General features: G+C 34.4%; 3 protein-coding genes across 3 annotated transcripts; 2 read left to right on the forward strand and 1 right to left on the reverse strand.

The window, feature by feature from the left end:
• The first annotated feature begins 6909 nt into the window (after positions 1-6909).
• LOC111800349 (putative methyltransferase PMT15) lies at positions 6910-10387 on the forward strand. Its single transcript, XM_023683996.2, has 6 exons — positions 6910-7866; positions 8703-8913; positions 8998-9298; positions 9382-9774; positions 9847-9924; positions 10019-10387. The coding sequence occupies exons 1-6, from the start codon at positions 7204-7206 to the stop codon at positions 10272-10274; spliced, it is 1902 nt and encodes a 633-aa protein (XP_023539764.2). The 5' UTR covers positions 6910-7203; the 3' UTR covers positions 10275-10387.
• Positions 10388-10803: 416 nt separating this feature from the next.
• LOC111800350 (UBX domain-containing protein) lies at positions 10804-15472 on the reverse strand. The gene is made up of 10 exons (XM_023683998.2): positions 15191-15472; positions 14157-14218; positions 13651-14038; positions 13458-13538; positions 13281-13379; positions 13109-13171; positions 12664-12879; positions 11593-11736; positions 11388-11444; positions 10804-11123 (listed from the first exon to the last, which is right to left on the reverse strand). Exons 1-10 carry the CDS (start codon positions 15272-15274, stop codon positions 11016-11018), a joined length of 1302 nt encoding a protein of 433 aa, XP_023539766.2. The 5' UTR covers positions 15275-15472; the 3' UTR covers positions 10804-11015.
• An 880-nt stretch (positions 15473-16352) lies between these two features.
• LOC111800351 (COP9 signalosome complex subunit 1-like) lies at positions 16353-20594 on the forward strand. The gene is made up of 6 exons (XM_023683999.2): positions 16353-16911; positions 17233-17553; positions 17886-18002; positions 18103-18188; positions 18592-18826; positions 20106-20594. The coding sequence occupies exons 1-6, from the start codon at positions 16498-16500 to the stop codon at positions 20283-20285; spliced, it is 1353 nt and encodes a 450-aa protein (XP_023539767.1). The 5' UTR covers positions 16353-16497; the 3' UTR covers positions 20286-20594.

Consider the following 20594-nt stretch of genomic DNA (forward strand, 5'->3'; position numbering starts at 1 on the left):
CATGGATGGAGGTAGCAAGGTCACATCCAGTACAGTGCGATTCATTTTGCAAGAACACGAAGAAAGAGAAACTGATTCTGTTACGTACTGATTATTGAACGGCCGTGTAATACACTCGCGCAAATTGTTGAATAATTAAGAGAGCGTGTTGTACACGCGCTAGTTTTAGCGCGTTTTCAGTTCATTGCTTTTTTTTTTTTTCCTTTTTTTTAATTTTTCTTTTTCCAGGCAAGTTGTATTTCCGTTTTAAAATTTGTTTTGGATTGAAATTATTGTCTTATGGATAAGATTAAAACCATGGATGAGGTGTTGCTATAAACAAATCTTTTTTTTTTTTTTCTTTTTTTAATCTTATATCGAATATTTATATATTAATTTATTTCATAAACTAGCGGTTATTCATAATTATATGATTCGAGAACCCGACTGACTAGAAATATTCAACCCAAATTATTTACAATTTTGGATTATAATAAAATGTTAGGGATCCCGACTCTCCATAATGGTATGATATTGTCCACTTTGAGTATAAAGCTGTCATAGTTTTGCTTTGGGCTTCCCCAAACCGCCTCATTACAATGGAGATAGTATTCCTTAATTGAGCCTCCCCTTAATCGAGGCTCGAATCTTTTCTCTGGAGCCCTCGAACAAAGGGACAAATGACACCCCTTGTTCGACACTTTAGTCACTTTTGACTACACCTTCGAGGCTCACAATTCTTTGTTCGATATTTGAGAATTCTATTGACATGGCTAAGTTTAGGGCATGGCTCTGATCCCATGTTAAGAATCACGACTCTCCACAATGATATGATATTGTCCACTTTGAGACCAAACTCTCATGACTTTGCTTTGGGCTTCCCAAAACGTCTCATTCCAATGGAGATAGTATTTCTCGCTTAAAAACCTATAATCTTCCTAATAATCCTCAACATAAAATTGGGTCGGGTTAAATTTCTTTCCGATTTTGGATGAGACAAATCGAAAATACGGGTCAATTCTCGTGGGTTGACCGTTGTTTTGACCTAACCGACCCAAAAATAGAATTACAACCCGAACAACCCTATGTTATGCTTGGTTTTTCATTACTGTCATAAAAAAATTATCTTATACTATCAACTTAATTAACTATTGGTTTATATTAATTAGTCATAAATTGTATTTAATTGATTAACTATTATTTACCTTATCTCAATCCTTTAATTTTTTTTGTTAATATTTTAATTAAATTATATTTATTTAATTATTTTAAGGGAGAAGTTATGGAAATCATTCATTAATTAATTTCTAATTATTTATTATATATTATTTTATTATGTAAAAGAGCTCAAAAGTTTGCATGGAATATTTGACTATGTTTATTATCTAATTAAATTTATTTATTTTAATTATAAAATTAATAATGACGGCAAATTTGTGACAATTCAATGAAAAATATGAGTTGTTTTTAAATTATTTTAATATAAAATTAATGTTCATTAATAAAAGTCAAAGGTAAACGAACATATAAAAAATATATATTATTGAATTTTTAATTTTTAAAAAATTTTATTTTTATAAAATGCATGTTATTAATATTATTTTTATTGGTTATGAGGAGAAAAAAAATAACAGATATTTATTACTCGTGCATTATTTTAAAGTTTAAACCGTGCATTATCTCTATCTCTGTCTCCATTAATTAATTAATTATTATTATAGTAAATCATTAATTGAATATTATATTGCAAATATAAAAATTTGAATTTTTAGAAATTAAGTTTGCTCGAACATTTAAAAAAAAATTATTTTTCAAACAATTATATTTTTATTTATCCATTTAAATTTAATGTTATCATTTTAAAAAAATAAAAAGTAAAAAAATTCAATTTTTTGCGACCGTTGTTTATTTTTATGGATAAGAAATGTTTCCATTTCATTTCACGAACATTTTTAATTTAAATATATATATATATATATATTTATTATTGAAGATATTAAAATTTTAAATATTTAATATTCATATTTGAAATAATATTAATGATCGAACTTTATTTTAATATTTTAATTTGACATTAAATTAAAGTTAATCTCATCTTCATTATTTCATACCAAACGCCATTAAAATATTAAAAATGTCATATTTTATGAAAATAATTTTAATAGAAAAAAAAGTGAAAAAGCATAATAAAATAATAATTATTGTATGTCTGACTCAGCAATTTAACTTTAATGTACACGTGGCAAATGTAATAAAATATTTAAAAAAAAAAAGGCCTTTTTTTCTGTCTCTTCCATTCTTTATTTATATTTATATATTTATAGGTTTGTATATGTGTGAACGTGTGGTTGATGGGTTACGTGCTGAGTCAGATCCACGTAGGATCCAAATCTTATATTGTTTTAATCATTTGCTTAGTTTAAAGTTTAGGACGATGACAAATACAAAATAAAATGCTCATAAATAAAATTATTGAAAATTAAATATAAATATATTTAATTCTACACCATTAAACAAAATTAAATGGATAAATTTAATGTAATTATATTGCACTAATTAAATCTGTATATTTTTTTTAAAAAATATCCTCGTATTAAATTAATCATAATTATAATTAGCCAACTAATTATTGTTAATGAATGAAATTATGGTTTTAGTTACTCTTATCTTGCCTGTTTTTTTTTTACATATTTAAATAAATTAATTTATTAAATTTAAATCTGTATATATTTCATGGTTAAATACATTATAAATTTAATTAACATATATTAATTATTTTTATATTTTCTATTTTTCTATTTATTGGTCTAAAATCTAAGGAAAAAGGGTTATTGCATTAACCCTAATGGGCCATGAGGCCCATTAAAGATTGTTGGTAGTGGATCAGGCCCATCTACTAGTATTTCGTCTTTTAGTTTGGAGGCCTTGGTTGATATAATTAATTAATTAATTAATTTTAAATTTTTTTAATTTTGTGTCTAATAAATTTACGAGTATATTAGACCCAATATTGAAATCTTAATATTATATTAGAGAACAAAATTAATTAATATTTGATTTATTAGTTTTAAAAGCATTAAAAAAAACTATTAATATTAAAAATTGAGGGATTTTGTGATGTCCCACGATGGTTGGAGAGGAGAACAAATCACCATTTATAAGGTTACAAGGGTGTGGAAACCTTTCCTTAGCAGACGCGTTTTTAAAGCCTTGAGGGGAAGCTCGAAAGGGAAAGCCCAAAGAGGATAATATCTGCTAGCGGTGAGTCTGAGTCGTTACAAATGGTATCAGAGCCAAACACCGGATGATGTGCCTTCTCACTGTTCTCCGAAGGGGGGTAGACACGAGGCGGTGTGCCAGTAAGGACGCTGGGCCCCAAAGAGGGGGGATTTGGGGGTGGTCCCACATCAATTGGAGGAAGAAAAGAGCGCCAACGAGAACGCTGGGCCCCGAAGGGGGGTGGATTGTGATGTCCCACATTGGTTGGGGAGGAGAACAAATCACCATTTTCGAGGGTGTGGAAACCTTCCCCGAAGACAATATCTGCTAGCGGTGGACCTGGGTCGTTACAGATTTATAGTATTTTTTAAACTTGAGGGACTAAAGTGCTATTTTTGAAACCTACTCATCCAAACGAACATAAAAGTTACTCTCGAGATCACAAATATATTTTTAAAAAAATTAAAATATATTGAAATAAATAAATAATAATAATGCAAAAATAAGAAAATAACAAAAATGATATTGGCAAGAAAATCCTTGGCCACACCTTCCCCATTACGGCCTTTGAGGGCCCACCACAAAGTTTGACCCACAAATTAAGAACTATCCTCCAAATGAAGGTACATGTGTTTCTCAACCGAACTAGTCGAGTTGCTCTCGAGAGAGATCAGGTTTTTTATTCTCGAGGAATCAATTTTTTTCTGAAGACCGTATACGACTGGATCAAGCAACTCTTTGTGAAACGAAAATCATTTCGTTCTCGAGAAATGATTGGATCAGACTGTTAGTTGTCATCTCACATCTGCAAACGAAAATGTTTAGAAACAATTGATACTAAGAATGATGTTCGGGTCGATTGGTTTGTCGTCATATAAAGCATAAGATATTCACGTAAGAGATTGAATTTGATCGGAAACATGCACGATATAATTTTCTAGTGACGTTTCTTTTTTTTATATTTAATATATTTAAAATTGAAAATAAAAATATATATATTTAAAAAAAAAAAAGTCAATTTTTATTGTTTAGTTAAGGTGTATGATTGGAAATAAGGCAGAGCGGTTTCCGGCCTTTCGGCAGAGAACATGGTTTGCTGTACTTCTGTTGGCGACGAAACTTCACGCGCCGTCGTACCGCGTGGTTGGAGAGTCCACAAGATTAATATAACATAAATTATAGTTACATTTTATGAAAATAAAAAATTTACTTAAATTTTAATACATAAAATATATTTTGATTATTAAACCTTAAAATTTTAATAAAAAATTTATATAATACCTTAAAATTTTTAAAATAATATTAAAAATAGTTTGAACTTAAAATAAAAATTTAAAAATACTTTTACGGGTAGCGAAAATAGTTTATATTTATTTCAAAAATACAATTTCTTGTTTAATAAATATTGTTCGGGTTCAAAAAATTTACGATTCGAGTTAGTTTAAAAAATGTCTCAACTCGATTTAATATGAATTTAATTATTTATTTTGATTTAAAAAAACAAATATTTATTAAACTAAATAAACTCACATGAAAAATGGAGAATTATTTGGTTAGAAAAATTATTTAAAAAAATTATGATGAGTAATAATTAGAAAATAGTGGATTTTGGTATAAATACAATTAAACAGTGAGGATTATACCCAATTTGGTTACACAAAAATACAATACAACCTAACAAAATCATAATTAATAACACGTAATAAGAACAATTCCCGTTATGAATATATATATATATATATATATATATATATATATATATATATATATATATATATATATATATATATATATATATATACACGCGTACGTACCTGTAATTAATTTATTTATCTATATATATATATATATATATATATATACGCGTACGTACCTGTAATTAATTTATTTAAAGAATTGAATACATGAATGCGTATTAACTACTAATCACGATATAATTTACATTTTTATAATTAAAACGTATTTACTTTTTTCGTTCAACCGAGTTCCAAAACACGAGAGCACGAAGGAATAAACTTTTCGTATATATATGTTTGGTAAAGTTCATTTTTAATGTCAAATAAATAAATGACTTAAATTTAAAAAAAAAAATTATTCAATTATGGCTAAATTAATAAAATAATTCCCTTTAAAAAGTCTGAATAATACCTTAAATTATATATATATATATATATATATATATATATATATATATATTAATAAATATTCTCCTAGTTAGTTAGGGATGAAAATCGTTAATACTTTGTAGGGGTATGTAGTTCTCAACACGGTGTCAGAGTCAGGTTTTTAACTTAATCATGTCAATAGAATCCTGAAGTGTCGAACAAAGAAATTTGGAGCCTCGAAAGTGTAGTCAAAAGTGACTCGAGTGTAGATCAAAGATGTACTTTGTTCAAGGACTCCAGTGAAAGAGTCGAACCTCGATTAAGGGGAGGTTGTCCCACACTAGCTAATTAAGGGAATGATTATTATACAATATCATACTATTGTGGAGGTTCGTGGTTCCTAATACATCAAAGGTAGGTGATAGTGAGTAACGTCCACCCTAGTGGAAATGAAGGTAAAGTGGGAGGGTAGTTTAGTCATTTTCAAAAGATTACGAGTTAATTACTAATTATTTATTTATTTATGAAATTTAATTTTGAACCATTTAACTCTAAATAAGTTATTTCTAATAGTTATTTTTTACAATTTTTATTTTAAAAAAGTGTTCAAAATTAAATAATTAAAAAAAGTTGAATAAAACCGACTTGGCTTTTATAAATAATTTAATAAAATTCAATACGAAAACAAAACGTTTTCTCTAATAAAAAAACAAAAACTTGTAAAAAAAAATAATAAAATAAAATAAAATAAAATAAAATAAATCCTTTTTTTGAGCTGGCAATTAGTTGTTTAACAGCGGTAAAAAAAGATAATTACTCTGAAATTGGGAAACACAAATAATAAATTTTAGTTTAAATTCTAAATTTAAATTGAATTTTTAACCCAATATGGGAATTTGAAAAATAAAGTCAGTAAAAAAAATTATTAAACAAAAAAAACAAAAATACTTTTAACAAATTTCGTCATTTAATTTTTAAATTTGTCGGGTAAATTCACGAATCTTCAATTACATATCTAATTATTATTATTTACTATCAACTTTACGTTTAATATATCGTGATTCATCCTTTAAAAATTCAGTGATCTGTTAGACATAAAATCAACGTTTTAAAAACCCTTTAATACCCTTTATGACGTACCACGACACCGAACATTCTAATATCTACTAGATACTTTTTTTAAATTCAATAATATGTAGAACGAGGAATTTGGACATATGATTTCTAGGTTAAAATTACCTATTAACCTAGCTCGTGTTAGCTAGTTGAACTATGCTCGTATTAGCTATCAAAACATTTTTTTAAGACTTACCCATTTGTTAAAACGTTAACCTTCAGGTTTGTGTCAATTTTATGACGTTTCAATAGTAAAAAAAATATATGAATAAATCGAGACTATATACGAACGATTATTACTAGTACCAATAAGATGCACTTAATGATAGAAACTCCAACAATTTTTTATAATTTTGTGTAGGAAGACCGGTGTCGATCCTCGGTGTTATTACTAAGATCGAGGCTAATTTCGGGAACTACCCGAAACAAAATTGAAAATTTATAGACAAAAAAAAAAAAATAAGGGAAGAAGAATGTTCATAGTTTCTAGAGAGAGAGAGAGATTGAATAAAAAAATACCAAAAAAACAAAAAAAAACCATATAAACCCAACTCTGTTTCTCTCTCCGCCATCCTCAGCGGCGGTTCCGCGCGTTAACCGACGCGCCGCCCTCTCTCTCTCCTCTTCTTGAACGCCCATAGTCGTCACCTTCCCCCTTAAAAAGTCCAAATCCGCGAACCCTCTTTCTTCAAGCTTCTTTTTCCTTAAAATCTTTCTTATTTTCTAGAGAGAGAAAAAGGGCTCTGTTTTCATTGAGGTTCTTCTCTGTTTCTTGAACTCTTCAATGGCGACGAACCATTTCTCCTTCAAAGCCGGTAGGCTAAATCTTTATACCATCACTTTAGTTACGATTCTCTGCGCCGCCTTTTACCTCGTCGGCGTTTGGCAACATTCCGTCGGAAAATCCATCGTTTTTTCTAACGGAAATTACGCCTGTACCACCGTCGCCGCCACCCAAAATTCCACCGCCGACGTCACCGTCGACCTTGATTTCACCGCCCATCACACCGCCTCCGATCTTAAAGTCGTTACGAAAGCGCGTAATATTCAACTCCCACCTTGCGACGGGAAGTTTAGCGAATACACCCCCTGCGAGGACCGGGAAAGGTCGCTGAAATTCGACAGGGATCGGTTGATTTACCGAGAACGTCACTGCCCAGTCGCCGGCGAGATTCTTAAATGCCGGATTCCGGCGCCGGCAAACTACAAGGTTCCGTTCCGGTGGCCGGAGAGCCGGGATTTCGCTTGGTTTTCGAATGTTCCGCATAAGGAATTAACGGTGGAGAAGAAGAAACAGAATTGGGTTCGGTACGAGAAAGACCGGTTCAGATTCCCAGGCGGCGGCACCATGTTCCCTCACGGCGCCGACGCCTACATCGACGATATCGGAAAACTGATCAATCTCGCCGACGGGTCTATCAGAACCGCCGTGGACACCGGCTGTGGGGTACGTAACGATTTTTTAACTAATTTTTTTGAACCGGCCGGTCGAACTCAAATTCATCGAATTAATATTTATTAGGAAAATATTCAGAAATTGATTTATTTCCATAGGAGATTTTTTTCATGTGATTTATGGAAAATTCCAAATTTAAATAACTTGTTTTTATTGGTGGGACGACTGCCAAAAATGAAATTCAGTTAGGGACTTTTTATTAAATTAAAGAAAGTAAGAAAAATAGCAAATTGCACCATAATTCTATTATTATTGCTGTTTTTTACTGCATTTTTGGCTTCTTCACTCCTCTAACAATAATATTGATTAGTTGAGGGGTCAAATTATAAATTTATTTAATTTCTACCATTTTTTGTATTTTGAAAGAAAAAAGAAAAAAAATAATAAATTAGTGATATAAATCATTATTATTGTTTTAAAAAGGCTGAAAATTAGAGATATAAATGGAAGAATTCTGGATTTATTTGTGCATTGGTAGACATGGATGCATGTGATTATATCAAGTGGATTTTAATTTTAGCTGATTTAAATAGTGTGATTTTTTTTTTTTTTTTTTAATTTACATTTGAAAGAAAAAATATGAACGTGCACTGAAATTTAAATAAAAAAGGAATTTTCCAAACAAGGAATAGAATCTGTCATCATTAAATTGCAATTTAGTCCCTCAACTATTGTTTTATGTCAAAAAGATCCTTCTCCTCTCAATTTTATTTTATGTTTAATAAGTTATTGGCATGTAAAAAAAATTAAACCTAAATTTGATGGTTTAAGCATCTACTAATCATAGATTAGGAGTTAATGTGGAATTGTATTGTGTTTTTGGTCAGGTGGCGAGTTGGGGAGGATACTTGTTGTCAAGGGACATATTGGCAATGTCATTTGCACCTAGAGACACTCATGAAGCACAAGTTCAATTTGCGCTCGAGCGTGGAATCCCCGCTCTAATTGGAGTTCTCGCTTCGATCAGACTCCCCTATCCTTCTCGAGCTTTCGACATGGCACATTGCTCTCGTTGCCTCATTCCCTGGGCTCAATCTGGTATTTTCTACTTCTGTTTTCGTTCCTACTTTGAACTTGATTTTTCGTTTGTTCGTTCATTCGTTCATCTTCTGTGTTGAGTAGAAGGGATGTATTTGATCGAGGTTGATAGAATTCTAAGGCCTGGTGGATACTGGATTCTCTCTGGACCACCTATAAACTGGGAAAGCCACTGGAAAGGTTGGAACAGAACGACCGGGGATCTCCAAGACGAGCAGTCGAAGATCGAGGCTGTGGCCAAAAGCCTATGCTGGAAAAAGTTGAAGCAGAAGGGTGACATTGCCATTTGGCAGAAACCAACCAACCATATTCACTGTAAAAGGAATCGCAAGGCCTTGAACGTCCCCGACTTCTGCAAGGGAGGGCAGGACCCCGACACAGCATGGTTCGTAAACACTGTTTGCTTTGATTCTTTTTCTAGAGGTATTCAAAAAGATGCTCAAGCCCTTGCTTTGTTTCTAAGTGCAGGTACACTAAGATGGAGCCTTGTTTGACCCCACTTCCTGAAGTGTCCGACATAAAGGAAACTGCTGGCGGGCAGCTGCTCAACTGGCCGAAGAGACTCACTTCTGTTCCACCAAGAATAAGCAACGGGAGTTTTAAGGAAATCACAGCACAAAACTTTACTGAAAATACAGAGCTATGGAGAAAGAGAGTAGCACATTACAAGGCCTTGGACAACCAGCTAGCTGAGCCTGGGAGGTACCGCAATTTGCTCGACATGAACTCGTTCTTGGGTGGCTTCGCAGCTGCCCTTATCGACGATCCGCTCTGGGTTATGAACGTTGTCCCAGTTGAAGCAGATTTTAACACTCTTGGAGTCATCTATGAACGAGGACTTATAGGAACATATCAAAATTGGTATGTATTCGGTTTAGTGCATTCTTTCACAGTTTAGTCTATATATTCTCACTTTGCATTAATTGTTCATAGGTGCGAGGCAATGTCGACATATCCTCGAACATATGACTTCATTCATGGCGATTCAATCTTCAGTATGTACAAGAGCAGGTAAATTAGACCATGCAGCTTTTACGAGATTCTATCATGAAATCGAATTTCGAGCTCAAAACTAACTCGAGAGAGAATTATACCTGGGTTGCAGATGTGAAATAGAGGATATTCTGCTGGAAATGGACCGAATTCTGCGACCACAAGGCAGCGTGATCCTCAGAGACGATGTCGATGTGTTGGTAGAGGTCAAGAGCATTGCAGAGGGTGTGCAATGGAATTGCAGAATCGCAGATCATGAGAAAGGACCCCATCAGAGAGAGAAGATACTAGTGGCAACCAAGCAGTATTGGACTGCACCTGCACCTGAAGAAGATAATCAAGAAAAGAAAACATCTTCTGAGAGTTAGCAGAGTCCCGATGTATCGATTCGAATCCGTTCCGTCTTCCTTTTTCCTTTCTAATCTTTGGGGTCAATAACAGTTCTTATAAATTCTTCTTTTTTTTTTTTTTTTTTTTTTTTTGTTTCAATACCCATTTTCTTGTGAAAGGGGCTTCCAGAGGTTTGATCATATTGCCTGATATAACTGCCGCTGAAAATGGCAATGAAATCGTTAGTGTTGATATACTCTTGTACAAACAGAAGTGCGGTATAAGATTTCAAATCCATGAAAGATGCATTAATAAACAGTCTGTAATATGCTTACAAACAAATTCTATATCATATTCTCATGCAACCTTGAAGTCAACGTTTTCCCACGAACTCGACATCGACAGACTGTCGAGAACAGCTTCGATGTTTCGTATAGTACAAATGGAACATTGCAAGACTCAAACGTTGAAATTCCTTTGTGATAATGATAAAACATGGACGTTGACCAAACAACTTTTGTCAGGATTCAAATCTGACACAGAATATAATTAATGAAGTCAACGAAGTTAAACAGACATAATCAATCAATCATCTAATAAGAAACATAGATTAAGATCATTCAAACAGCCTCTTGGTTAGCTTTTTCAAAGAATTCTTGTTTCTTTTAGCCACCGACAGACCTATTCATATACATAAACTAAATTGAGCTTGAGAACCTGTCTGCATGACCACCCATTGGTTCAGTTGGGTTCAAAAGTGGCAGGTGGAAAATGCTATATTATATTATCTCCACATACAAGGCTTCGTGCTTGCCAGTGAGGCCGAGATCTCTCAACATCATTGAACCATCTTCAACTCCAAAAGCGCACCTGGGATATGGCCTTACCTGTTCATCAAGAATTAGATGTGACACTTAATGCGATTGTGAACGAGTTCATTGAAAGCGAAAATGTAATCAACAAACAGTAAAGGTACAACGTCATGGTCGTGGTTGAAATTTGAAACCTAAAACAATTAGAAACTTTGCAGTCAAGGTTTCAAATACAAAATGACAGACCAACAGCAAAATCCAAGCGCTTACTGCAGTATTATGCTACCAAGTTAGCAGCTGTTCTAGGAGACAAGGGCAGGAGATAAGTGACTTGCTTACCACTTTATATGTGCCAGGCTGCATAGCCAATTTGTCAGCAATGAAGTTGAAAAGAAGCTTCAAAAACAAGAAAGCCCAAGTCAGTTGAGGATGACAAAAAAGGCTAAATATAAGTTATGTTAAAATGTCAAAACATAAGGGAGTGAATTGAAAAATGCCATAATCAAAATTCTAGCAATCCTACTGAGCATCCATGAAATTTTACTTGAAGCCTGTCTGAATTAAGAAAGCGGCGCTGATGGCAACGTCCATCTGGCATTCGAAGAAGAAGGGTTACTGAATCTTTATTATCTATTTCTGGTTCCGGAGGAAATGGTGCTTCTTGCACAGCTAAATTTCTTCCAGTGTCCTGTTACACGTAAGATAGAGAAGTTTTAATGTTAATACTTGCCTATCTTCAAATAGAGATAGAGAAGTTTGATTTGATCCATTATTAGAATAATACATTGAAAGAGGTTTAAATCATCTTGATCTCTGAACACAATACAGAAGGACGATATTCGGTATAAGAACAGTTAGTACAGAATTTGATGCAGTAGAATTAGTGATTAATTAGATATTTTGATAAATTCCTTGGTTAATTAGGTTTAGGATTAGTTTATTTGGTTAATTAGGATTATGATTTGTTTGTTTCCCAATGCTCTATAAATAGAGAATTGTCTTCTTGTATTCAATAACCTTTTGATTCATATTAAGAATTCAATTGATTCTGGGAGAGATCTAAGTGTAACAGCCCAAGCTTACTGCTAGCAGATTGTCCTCTTTGACTTTTCGAGCTTCCACTCAAGATTTTAAAGCGCATCTGCTAGGGAGAGGTTTCCACACCTTTATAAGCAATGCTTCGTTCCCCTCTCCAACCGATGTGGGATCTCACAATCCACCCCCCCTTAGGGCCCAACATCCTTGCTAGCCCACCGCCCAGTATCTGGCTATGATACCATTTGTAACAACTCAAGCCCATCGTTAGCAGATATTGTCCTCTTTGGGCTTTCTCTTCCGGGCTTCCCCTCAAGATTTTAACGGCCATCTACTAGGGAGAGGTTTCCACATCATTTGAAATGTTTCATTCTCCTCTCCAACTGATGTGCGATCTCACAGTAAGGTTTGATCCAGCATGAAGTTCAGTGAAGGAGCATGAAAATTGTAAAAAAACATAGTCCAAAAATAGACTGCATAAAAACTAGCGACATTTTAGAATCCATAGTTAATTATAAGATCGACAGCGAAGTATATATAGCCTAAATTATTAGCTAAAACCATGATATACAGGACAAACCTTTTGTTGCTGTTGTGATTGCTCTGTTGATGAAGATGGTATTGAGAAACATGGTACAGGTTGCAGATCAGTGCCCTTACTTGTGCCTTGAATTTTATCATTTTGCAAATGAGATGCTGGCACAGAGTTCTCTGAGAAGTCTTCAGAAACTCCCCCAAAAATGGCAGATTCAAGCAAAACTGCTTCACTTAACTCCTTCGAATTGATGCCACCCCACTTCAAGCTCAGGGAAACAAAATACATGATTTAAGTTTCCATAAATATCAAACAATGTTAGTTTTGCCTCATCAAGCATGCCAAAAATGGAGGTCCTAACATATTCTCACAATATATAAAACACAGTCCCTCTTCCGGTTACTAATGCCAAAAATGTTTGTGCATTAGTGAGCGTGTCATTCACATATGTATATGGGAACAAGTCAAGGATCTACATGGACCATAGTACCTCATTAGGATAGAAAGGATCTTGATCATGCTGGTGATGAGTAGTAGTCCCTCCCTTGCTCTCCTAGCAATTTTGATGAAAAATTATTTTTTGTGTGAAATGAAATGCAGATCTAAGTCAGTGAGTAGCATAAAAAGAAAAAAGAACACAAATGACAAATAGTGACCAATACCTTTGGTCCACTGTTGCTGGGTTCACCCCTTCCTATGCTTGAAGCTTCATCTTTATTCTCTGGCATCAGCTCGCGGACTGCTTTCTCTTGCTCGGCTATCTGAAATCAATTCAACCTTTAAGGGATGGACAAACAGCATACTACCAATTTTCTTTCTAAGAAATGGCGGATAAATACCCTCAACGACAATGAAACTGCATGAGCAAGATCATCATCCTCTCGCTGAAGTTGTCTTTGTAAGAGCTCAGCATCAGAATCCTGCAATTCAATCATGGAGAGAAAACATTAGTAAAAGTAATATATAACAAACGATCAAGAACTAGAATAAATGTCTAGCACTGGCTGTAAGCTACTGATCAAATGCTTCAACCTGTTTTGAAGCCTCAATAGCAGCTCTAAGCATTTCATCCTCAGTGTCTCTCTCTGTTTTCTGATTACTGAATGATGAACTGTGATTTTCACCTTCAAAGGTACCCCTCCATGCTTGATGAGATGGTTGCGCCAGAAGGGAATTGAACCCTGAAGGAACTGACCCCATGCCTCCTGGTTGTGGATGTGAACTAGAAGATGGAGGGCCAAATGATGGGTATCTACGCATCTGGTCAAAAAGATGTCTTCTATAATTGGGATCAAGAAGGCTTGATGGACTGAAACTTCTGGCAGCATTAAGAAGTGGCGAAAGCCCATATTGTCCACCTTGACTCCCACCATTTGCATTTGTGTAGTTTTGCTCTGGGATGGTGGGAGCAACATATCGACTGAGCAAGAAGGAACAGAACAAAGAAAAGATGAGAAATAAGTAGTGTATGCACCCAAACAGATGAAGCCAGCATATTGCAAGATAAAAATAAGGAGTAGCAATGTAAAACTACGTACTTGAAACTGTACCCTTCACTGAAATGAGCATTGACAGCTGCATTGATATCACCTCTATATTCCTGCCTATGACCGTAATGTTAGATTTACTAGAACGCTAACGCTGATAAAAACAAATTTCAGGTGGAAAGGCTTTGTAACATTTTCTGAGCTCATATTCAAGTTAAAGTGCATGCTTTATAGGTCTAGTCGATACTATAGTACATGACCACCACCAAAATTGCACATACAAATGGGGGAACTAAAGAATCAAATAATCGATAGGTTATTCCTACTGATTAGGTGAAAAAGGGAAAATTTATTGACGCAAATCCGTGTGATCATGATGAAGACACCCAAATAGAGATGGGTGATCCCAATAATAAATCAAGAAGTTATCCCAAAATGTGTCGAAGTAAAGCAAAAAAGGAAGTAAGTTTGCGGTAGACCAAGATTGACATCAGAAATGAACAAATATTAAGCTGTCACCACTTCTACCTAAGAGCTCTCTATTTTGTTGTCTGTTGTTAAGTATGACAAAGAGATCAAGCGTTTAAAATGAAAATCATTGTAAAGAAATTGGAAGAAAATCAGCAAAATTTTCAAAAACTAGATGTTACCAATCAGACATAAGAACTCTAGTCACGCGCAACTACATAATGGACGAAAATAGAGCAATTTTTTATTTCAAGAGTTAGTAAGAAGCCACCATAGGAAATTTTTATTCCAGCCATTGTCACAGGATCAAACGAAACAACGGTAGTGAACCAAACAAACTAAATCGAGCATTAACCTTCAAATTTCACCACATTACTCCCAGATTCTCAACTAAAAGCGATCAATCACCATACACGACAAGAACTAAAACCAAATCACCAATTAATAACAATAACCATAACAGATTCATTATAAGATGAAATGTGGATCAATCACGACAAATACAGCAAATCAAACACCCGAAGATCATGATAACATAAAAAAAAAGTACGAGATCGGACAATAAAAAGAGAAGGCAAGAAAAAAGAAAAAAGAAAAAAGCAAAACGGAAAGTGGACCTCGAGCTTGCGCAGGGCGAGAGACTCGGAAGCACCGGTGATTCTCATGAAGGTTTCGACGGCTTCTTGATCCGGCCAGGCCATTGCTTCGTGAAGTCCCGTGAATTTGCAGAGAGAGAGAGAGAAGGGGTTTCGGTGGAGTTCGGCGTTCAGGCGGTGTGGAAGCGACGAAAATGCAGACGGTATTTATAGGCACGAACTCCGATAATGCCCGCCATTTTGGTTTTGATTTTCTTTGTTTGGATAAAGGTTACAGTTTCAGGCTTTCTGCCATTGGCCTCAGAGAAGACTAAGTTTTTTCTCTTTTCTATTTTTATTTATTATGTAAATAAAAATAAAAATAAAAAATAAAAAAAATCATTTTATTACATTTCAATATATATTTATTTATTTATTTTTATTAAAATACTCGTGAACAAAAGTTTATAACTCATTCAAAATTAACATCGTGTTACATATATATATGAAATATTAATTTTTTATTAACAATTTTTTAAATAAAAAGAATAAATATTTCACGTTCAACCTTACACAAAATCATTATAGAATATAGTCTCGTTCACTTGTCTTTGATTTAAATTAAATTATAAATATAATTTTATATAAATAATTTATTTTTTAAAAATATTATTATGTTAATTAATTTTAGATAATTAATTGTGGTAAAAAAAATTTAATAAATACAGAATTCATTTATTTAATAGTTTTTTTTCTAAATAAATTAAATAAACTATTATTGATTTATTATAATAAAGTAATTAATTATAATAATGTAATTTAAGGTCCATGGAATTTATTTAAAATAAAATAAATTAGGAGGGGAATTTTTCAAAATTTTATATAAATAATTATAAATAATATGCTTTTAATTTTAGATTTTTTAAAATTTATTTAGATTATTTTAAAATGGGATTGGTTCTAATTGTTTGGAATTATGTATTAAATTTTTGTTTGTAATAAAAATAAAATATTAGTTTATGAATTTATTTTTATTTTTATGTATAAATATTTAATTAAAATTTACTATCAATTAAAAATAAAATATTAGCTTTACCATGAAACGACGGCGTTTTATTACCACACGTGAGACTCCCCGCATCGCACGTGGCATCCGATCGCCCCGTCTTTCCCAAGTCCGAGTGCTGCAATTCACTATTACATAAGCGAGAAACTCACAAACAAAGCCAACAAATACATTTCCTGAACTGTGTGTACGGATACTTTCTTCCATCTCCGTAAACCCTAATTCTCCACTTCCAAATCCCATTTCTCCTCTGAATTATCTCGATTTCGATCTCCCCATCGCTATGCAAGGCGAGGACGAGCCCTCCGGTAGCGCAACAATGGTCGAAGACGAGATCTACGACAACGGCACAAGCCCCGATGACGAAAAGCGCAACAGACCCATTATTACTGGTGAGCAGCTCGACATTGAAGCCTATGCCAGTCTTTACTCTGGTCGCACCAAGATCACTCGTTTAATCTTCATCGCCGACCACTGCGATGCCGAGACTAACCAGACGATGCAACTCGAGGCGCTTCGGATGGCTTACGACGAGATTAAGAAGGGCGAAAACGCTCTTTTGTTCCGGGAAGTCGTGCCGAAGATCGATCGGAGGTTGGGGCCTAATTATGGAATGGATGCCACTTGGTGTGAGATGGTCGAGAGGAGGGCTGAGCAGAGGAAGGAGAAGCTCGAGAATGAACTCAACGCATATAGGGTACATTACGTTTAATTTAGACTCCTTCAACTTTTTTAGGGTAGTTTTGTTGCGATTCTCATGTTTTCCGGGTTTCTACCTTTCAATTTTCTGCCATGGATTTCCTGATATCTTCATTGTTCGTGTTACGGTTCTTGAGCGTCGGTTGTGGTGTCAATGGAAAGGGTTTATAACAGAAATTTCACGGCAGTGCTCGAATTTGAACTTAGCTCCTTATAAGTGGAACAATTTCGTCTGAAATTGGCTTGTTGTGTTATTAGCTACTTCTTTAGGAATTTGTGGTTTCCATATTTGACATACGATCGTTGTTACTTTTTGCAGACGAATTTGATAAAGGAAAGTATAAGGATGGGATATAATGATTTTGGAGATTTTTATTATGCTCACGGTGCACTTGGTGATGCCTTTAAAAGCTATGTTCGTACACGTGATTATTGTACGACATCAAAGCATATCATTCATATGTGCATGAGCGCAATTCTTGTCAGCATAGAGATGGGCCAATTTACACATGTCACGAGTTATGTCAGCAAAGCAGAACAGACACCAGAGGCCCTAGATGCAATTACTAGCGCAAAGCTTCGCTGTGCTGCAGGATTGGCTCACTTGGAAGCAAAGAAGTACAAACTTGCTGCTCGCAAGGTTTGTTTTCTGGTGCATATTAGGATCCTGTAGTTCAGTTCGGTTTGTACTGAATTGTTTTGAATCTCTTTCTCTTCGAAGTTCCACTACATAGAATGCATACTATTCTGTTTTTGTCAATTGAATTGGATATTCTTATAGAAGTTGTGTTTGTGTATGTAGGGCTAGAATATAGAACAGCATGATCGTCATAGCCTTTCTTTATTGTATGGCATCATATGTAATCTATATTTTGCATTTGAGTTCTGTTAAATGTCTGTGTTAATGTTGATTGTGGCGTTGGGAAGCTTTTTCTTTCATCTTGATTCTGTTATTCTTTAATACATTTGCAGTTTTTGGAGACGGGTCCTGAATTAGGAAGTCATTACAACGAAGTGATTGCACCTCAGGATGTTGCAACATATGGTGGTCTTTGTGCACTTGCAACTTTTGACCGCTCGGAGCTAAAGGCACATATTCTTTGTTTCTTTTTCCTGCTAATCATGTTCCCTATGGAATATAAGATAAGTGACTTGCTTATTTTTCTGACTAATTGTTTTAATTTGGCAGTCCAAAGTTATAGACAATGTCAACTTTCGAAATTTCTTAGAGCTGGTTCCTGTAGTTCGAGAGCTGATCAATGATTTCTACTCAAGGTATGTGGAGTTATCATCCATTGTAAGAAGCAGTTGTCACCAATCTTTTTTTAAGGCGTTTACTATCTCTAGCCTTTGTTTCATGAATCCATCTTTCCATTAGTACAAATTTAAAATTCGATCGGACATGGTTTTTAAGCATACACATAAATTAAGGACGACAAGAGAATGCCTTTTTCAATCATTGAAGTCTTCCAACTACCTAACATATTAATTCAGATATGAAGCTTTCTTGTTAACAAAATTTTATTGATTTTAAGTGCCCAAGTCTTGAATACCTCAGATGTTTTATCAATTGGTCATAGAGATTAATTTGCATGCTCTGATGTTCCTCTATGAACTAGTAGTTTGTACCAGAATCGATCTATTTTTTCATGATGAAATCATTCCATTTTTCTCGCAGCCATTATGCATCATGCCTGGACTACCTTGGGAATCTTAAACCCAACTTATTGCTTGACATTCATTTACATGACCATGTTGAGACACTCTACGATCAAATACGCCACAAGGCTCTCATCCAATACACTCTCCCATTTGTATCTGTTGATCTCCACATGATGGCTAATGCTTTTAAAACAAGTGTTACTGGTCTTGAGAAAGAGCTGGAGACACTAATCACCAATAATCAAATCCAGGTTTCTTTTGAACCATCCTTCATTTGTTTGTTGTTTCGATGTATATAATATTGTTATTACATGAAATGCTTCATGATGGTTGGATGGATTTATAATCTGTGAAAAAAATTATTATGAGGCATTGGAGCTATTCCACTGGTTGCTGTGTACTCATAGCTCATAATGCATAACTAGGATTAAGCGTTATCTTTGGCTATCTGAAGTTCTCTTGATAGTGTCTTGTCTTCCTCCCTCCCCCCACCCCAACCAAACTTGTGCAACTGATTATTGGTTAACTGGGATCAAATCAACTTTTAGATGCATCTTTGAACCTGTTAGCGACAAACGTTGTTAGGATTAATTGGATTCAGTTTAGTATTCAAGTGATCACTACATAACTTTTAGTTGTTGTAGGTCTACTTAGATGCTACAGAGCTTTATAATTCATAGGATTCGAGCTTATATGCATTTCTGTGGAGTTTTATTTCGTTGAAGTGCTGAAATTAATAACAGAGCTTAGCTACAAATGTGACCAAAAATTGCCCAAATCAACAAAGGGCCAGCCAACAAAATGTTCAAAATCTAGTCACAACAATATCTAAGGTTATCCATCATTCACTAGCTAAGCATAAGGATTATAAACAATGCATTATTTATTTATTTCTTTTAAAATCCGATCCCCACTCCTTTGCCTCTTGTCACTTAGCATGCAAGCGACAAGGGGGGTTATTTATAACTTCCCAAGTCCACCATTAGTAGATATTGTCCGCTTTGACCCATTCCATATCACCATTAACCTCATGGTTTTTAAAACGCGTCTACTAGGAAGAGGTTTCCACACCCTTATAAAGAATGTTTCATTCCCCTCTTCAATCGATATGGGATATGGGATCTTACATTATTACAGGGCCCCTCGCCCCTAAAAATTAGCTTTGTTGAACTCCTTGACGCCATTTCCCTACCCCCCAACCCCTTTGGCTTCCATTAAGAAAGGTTGAGAATTTAGTTCTTACGCGATGCAACACCCCCATCCACTTCAATCAGCTACTCCCAAACCAGCAATCAACTATGTCTCTTTTATTAGGCCTTCCTCCCCACCACAACCTCATTTCAAACAGTTTTAGATTTCGACGGGGAGTTTTTGATTTCTTTGTGTAATAAACTTGGTTTTATTTCTTAAACTATTATTTTTTTGTCATGAACACCTATTTATTTCATCATCCCCTCAGTTTTCGTGTTTGTTTATGGATATCCAAACCGATGCTAGCATCATTCACTGTTTCACTAATCATGCTTGCAGGCCAGAATTGACTCACACAATAAAATCCTTTATGCTCGACACGCGGATCAGAGGAACGCAACCTTCCAAAGGGTTCTACAGACAGGGAGCGAGTTCGATCGTGAAGTTCGATCAATGCTATTGAGAGCAAATCTTATCAAACACGACTATAACCAACGAGGAGGTTCCAGGAAAATCTGATATATTTTTTTTAATCTGGGCTGCTGGTAGGACCATGTTTTTCTTCTTCATTGGCTTTCATTGTGAGCCATGAGAGAGGTTGCATAGAGTCAAAAATGAGATTAAAATTGGAAGTTCCATGAGAGGTGGTGGATTGTTAGAACACATACATACTGCTTGCTGGCTGCTGGTTTTGTGAATACTGATTTTTCTCAGTTGCAGTTATTGATTCTTCCAGTTTTTCCTTACAGATTCCAGGGAAACATCTTCAACTTTGGCTGTAACTTGAATATTCCAAGTAATGCTAGTCTCTGTCCTTTGTTTTTTTCA

Source organism: Cucurbita pepo, chromosome 8, assembly GCF_057944985.1.
Source record: "Cucurbita pepo subsp. pepo isolate OVF chromosome 8, ASM5794498v1, whole genome shotgun sequence".
In the NCBI taxonomy this organism is placed as follows: domain Eukaryota; kingdom Viridiplantae; phylum Streptophyta; class Magnoliopsida; order Cucurbitales; family Cucurbitaceae; genus Cucurbita; species Cucurbita pepo.

Excerpts from the sequence above, each read along its gene's own strand:
- LOC111800349 (XM_023683996.2), top strand. The coding sequence starts at position 7,204 with ATGGCGACGAACCATTTCTCCTTCAAAGCCGGTAGGCTAAATCTTTAT. Across the intron at positions 8,914-8,997 it reads CATTCCCTGGGCTCAATCTG|AAGGGATGTATTTGATCGAG; the intron begins GTATTTTCTACT and ends TGTGTTGAGTAG. Across the intron at positions 9,299-9,381 it reads CAGGACCCCGACACAGCATG|GTACACTAAGATGGAGCCTT; the intron begins GTTCGTAAACAC and ends TTCTAAGTGCAG.
- LOC111800350 (XM_023683998.2), bottom strand. The coding sequence starts at position 15,274 with ATGGCCTGGCCGGATCAAGAAGCCGTCGAAACCTTCATGAGAATCACC. Across the intron at positions 13,539-13,650 it reads CTATTGAGGCTTCAAAACAG|GATTCTGATGCTGAGCTCTT; the intron begins GTTGAAGCATTT and ends ATTGAATTGCAG. Across the intron at positions 11,737-12,663 it reads AATCACAACAGCAACAAAAG|GACACTGGAAGAAATTTAGC; the intron begins GTTTGTCCTGTA and ends TACGTGTAACAG.
- LOC111800351 (XM_023683999.2), top strand. The coding sequence starts at position 16,498 with ATGCAAGGCGAGGACGAGCCCTCCGGTAGCGCAACAATGGTCGAAGAC. Across the intron at positions 17,554-17,885 it reads ACAAACTTGCTGCTCGCAAG|TTTTTGGAGACGGGTCCTGA; the intron begins GTTTGTTTTCTG and ends ATACATTTGCAG. Across the intron at positions 18,827-20,105 it reads TCACCAATAATCAAATCCAG|GCCAGAATTGACTCACACAA; the intron begins GTTTCTTTTGAA and ends TCATGCTTGCAG.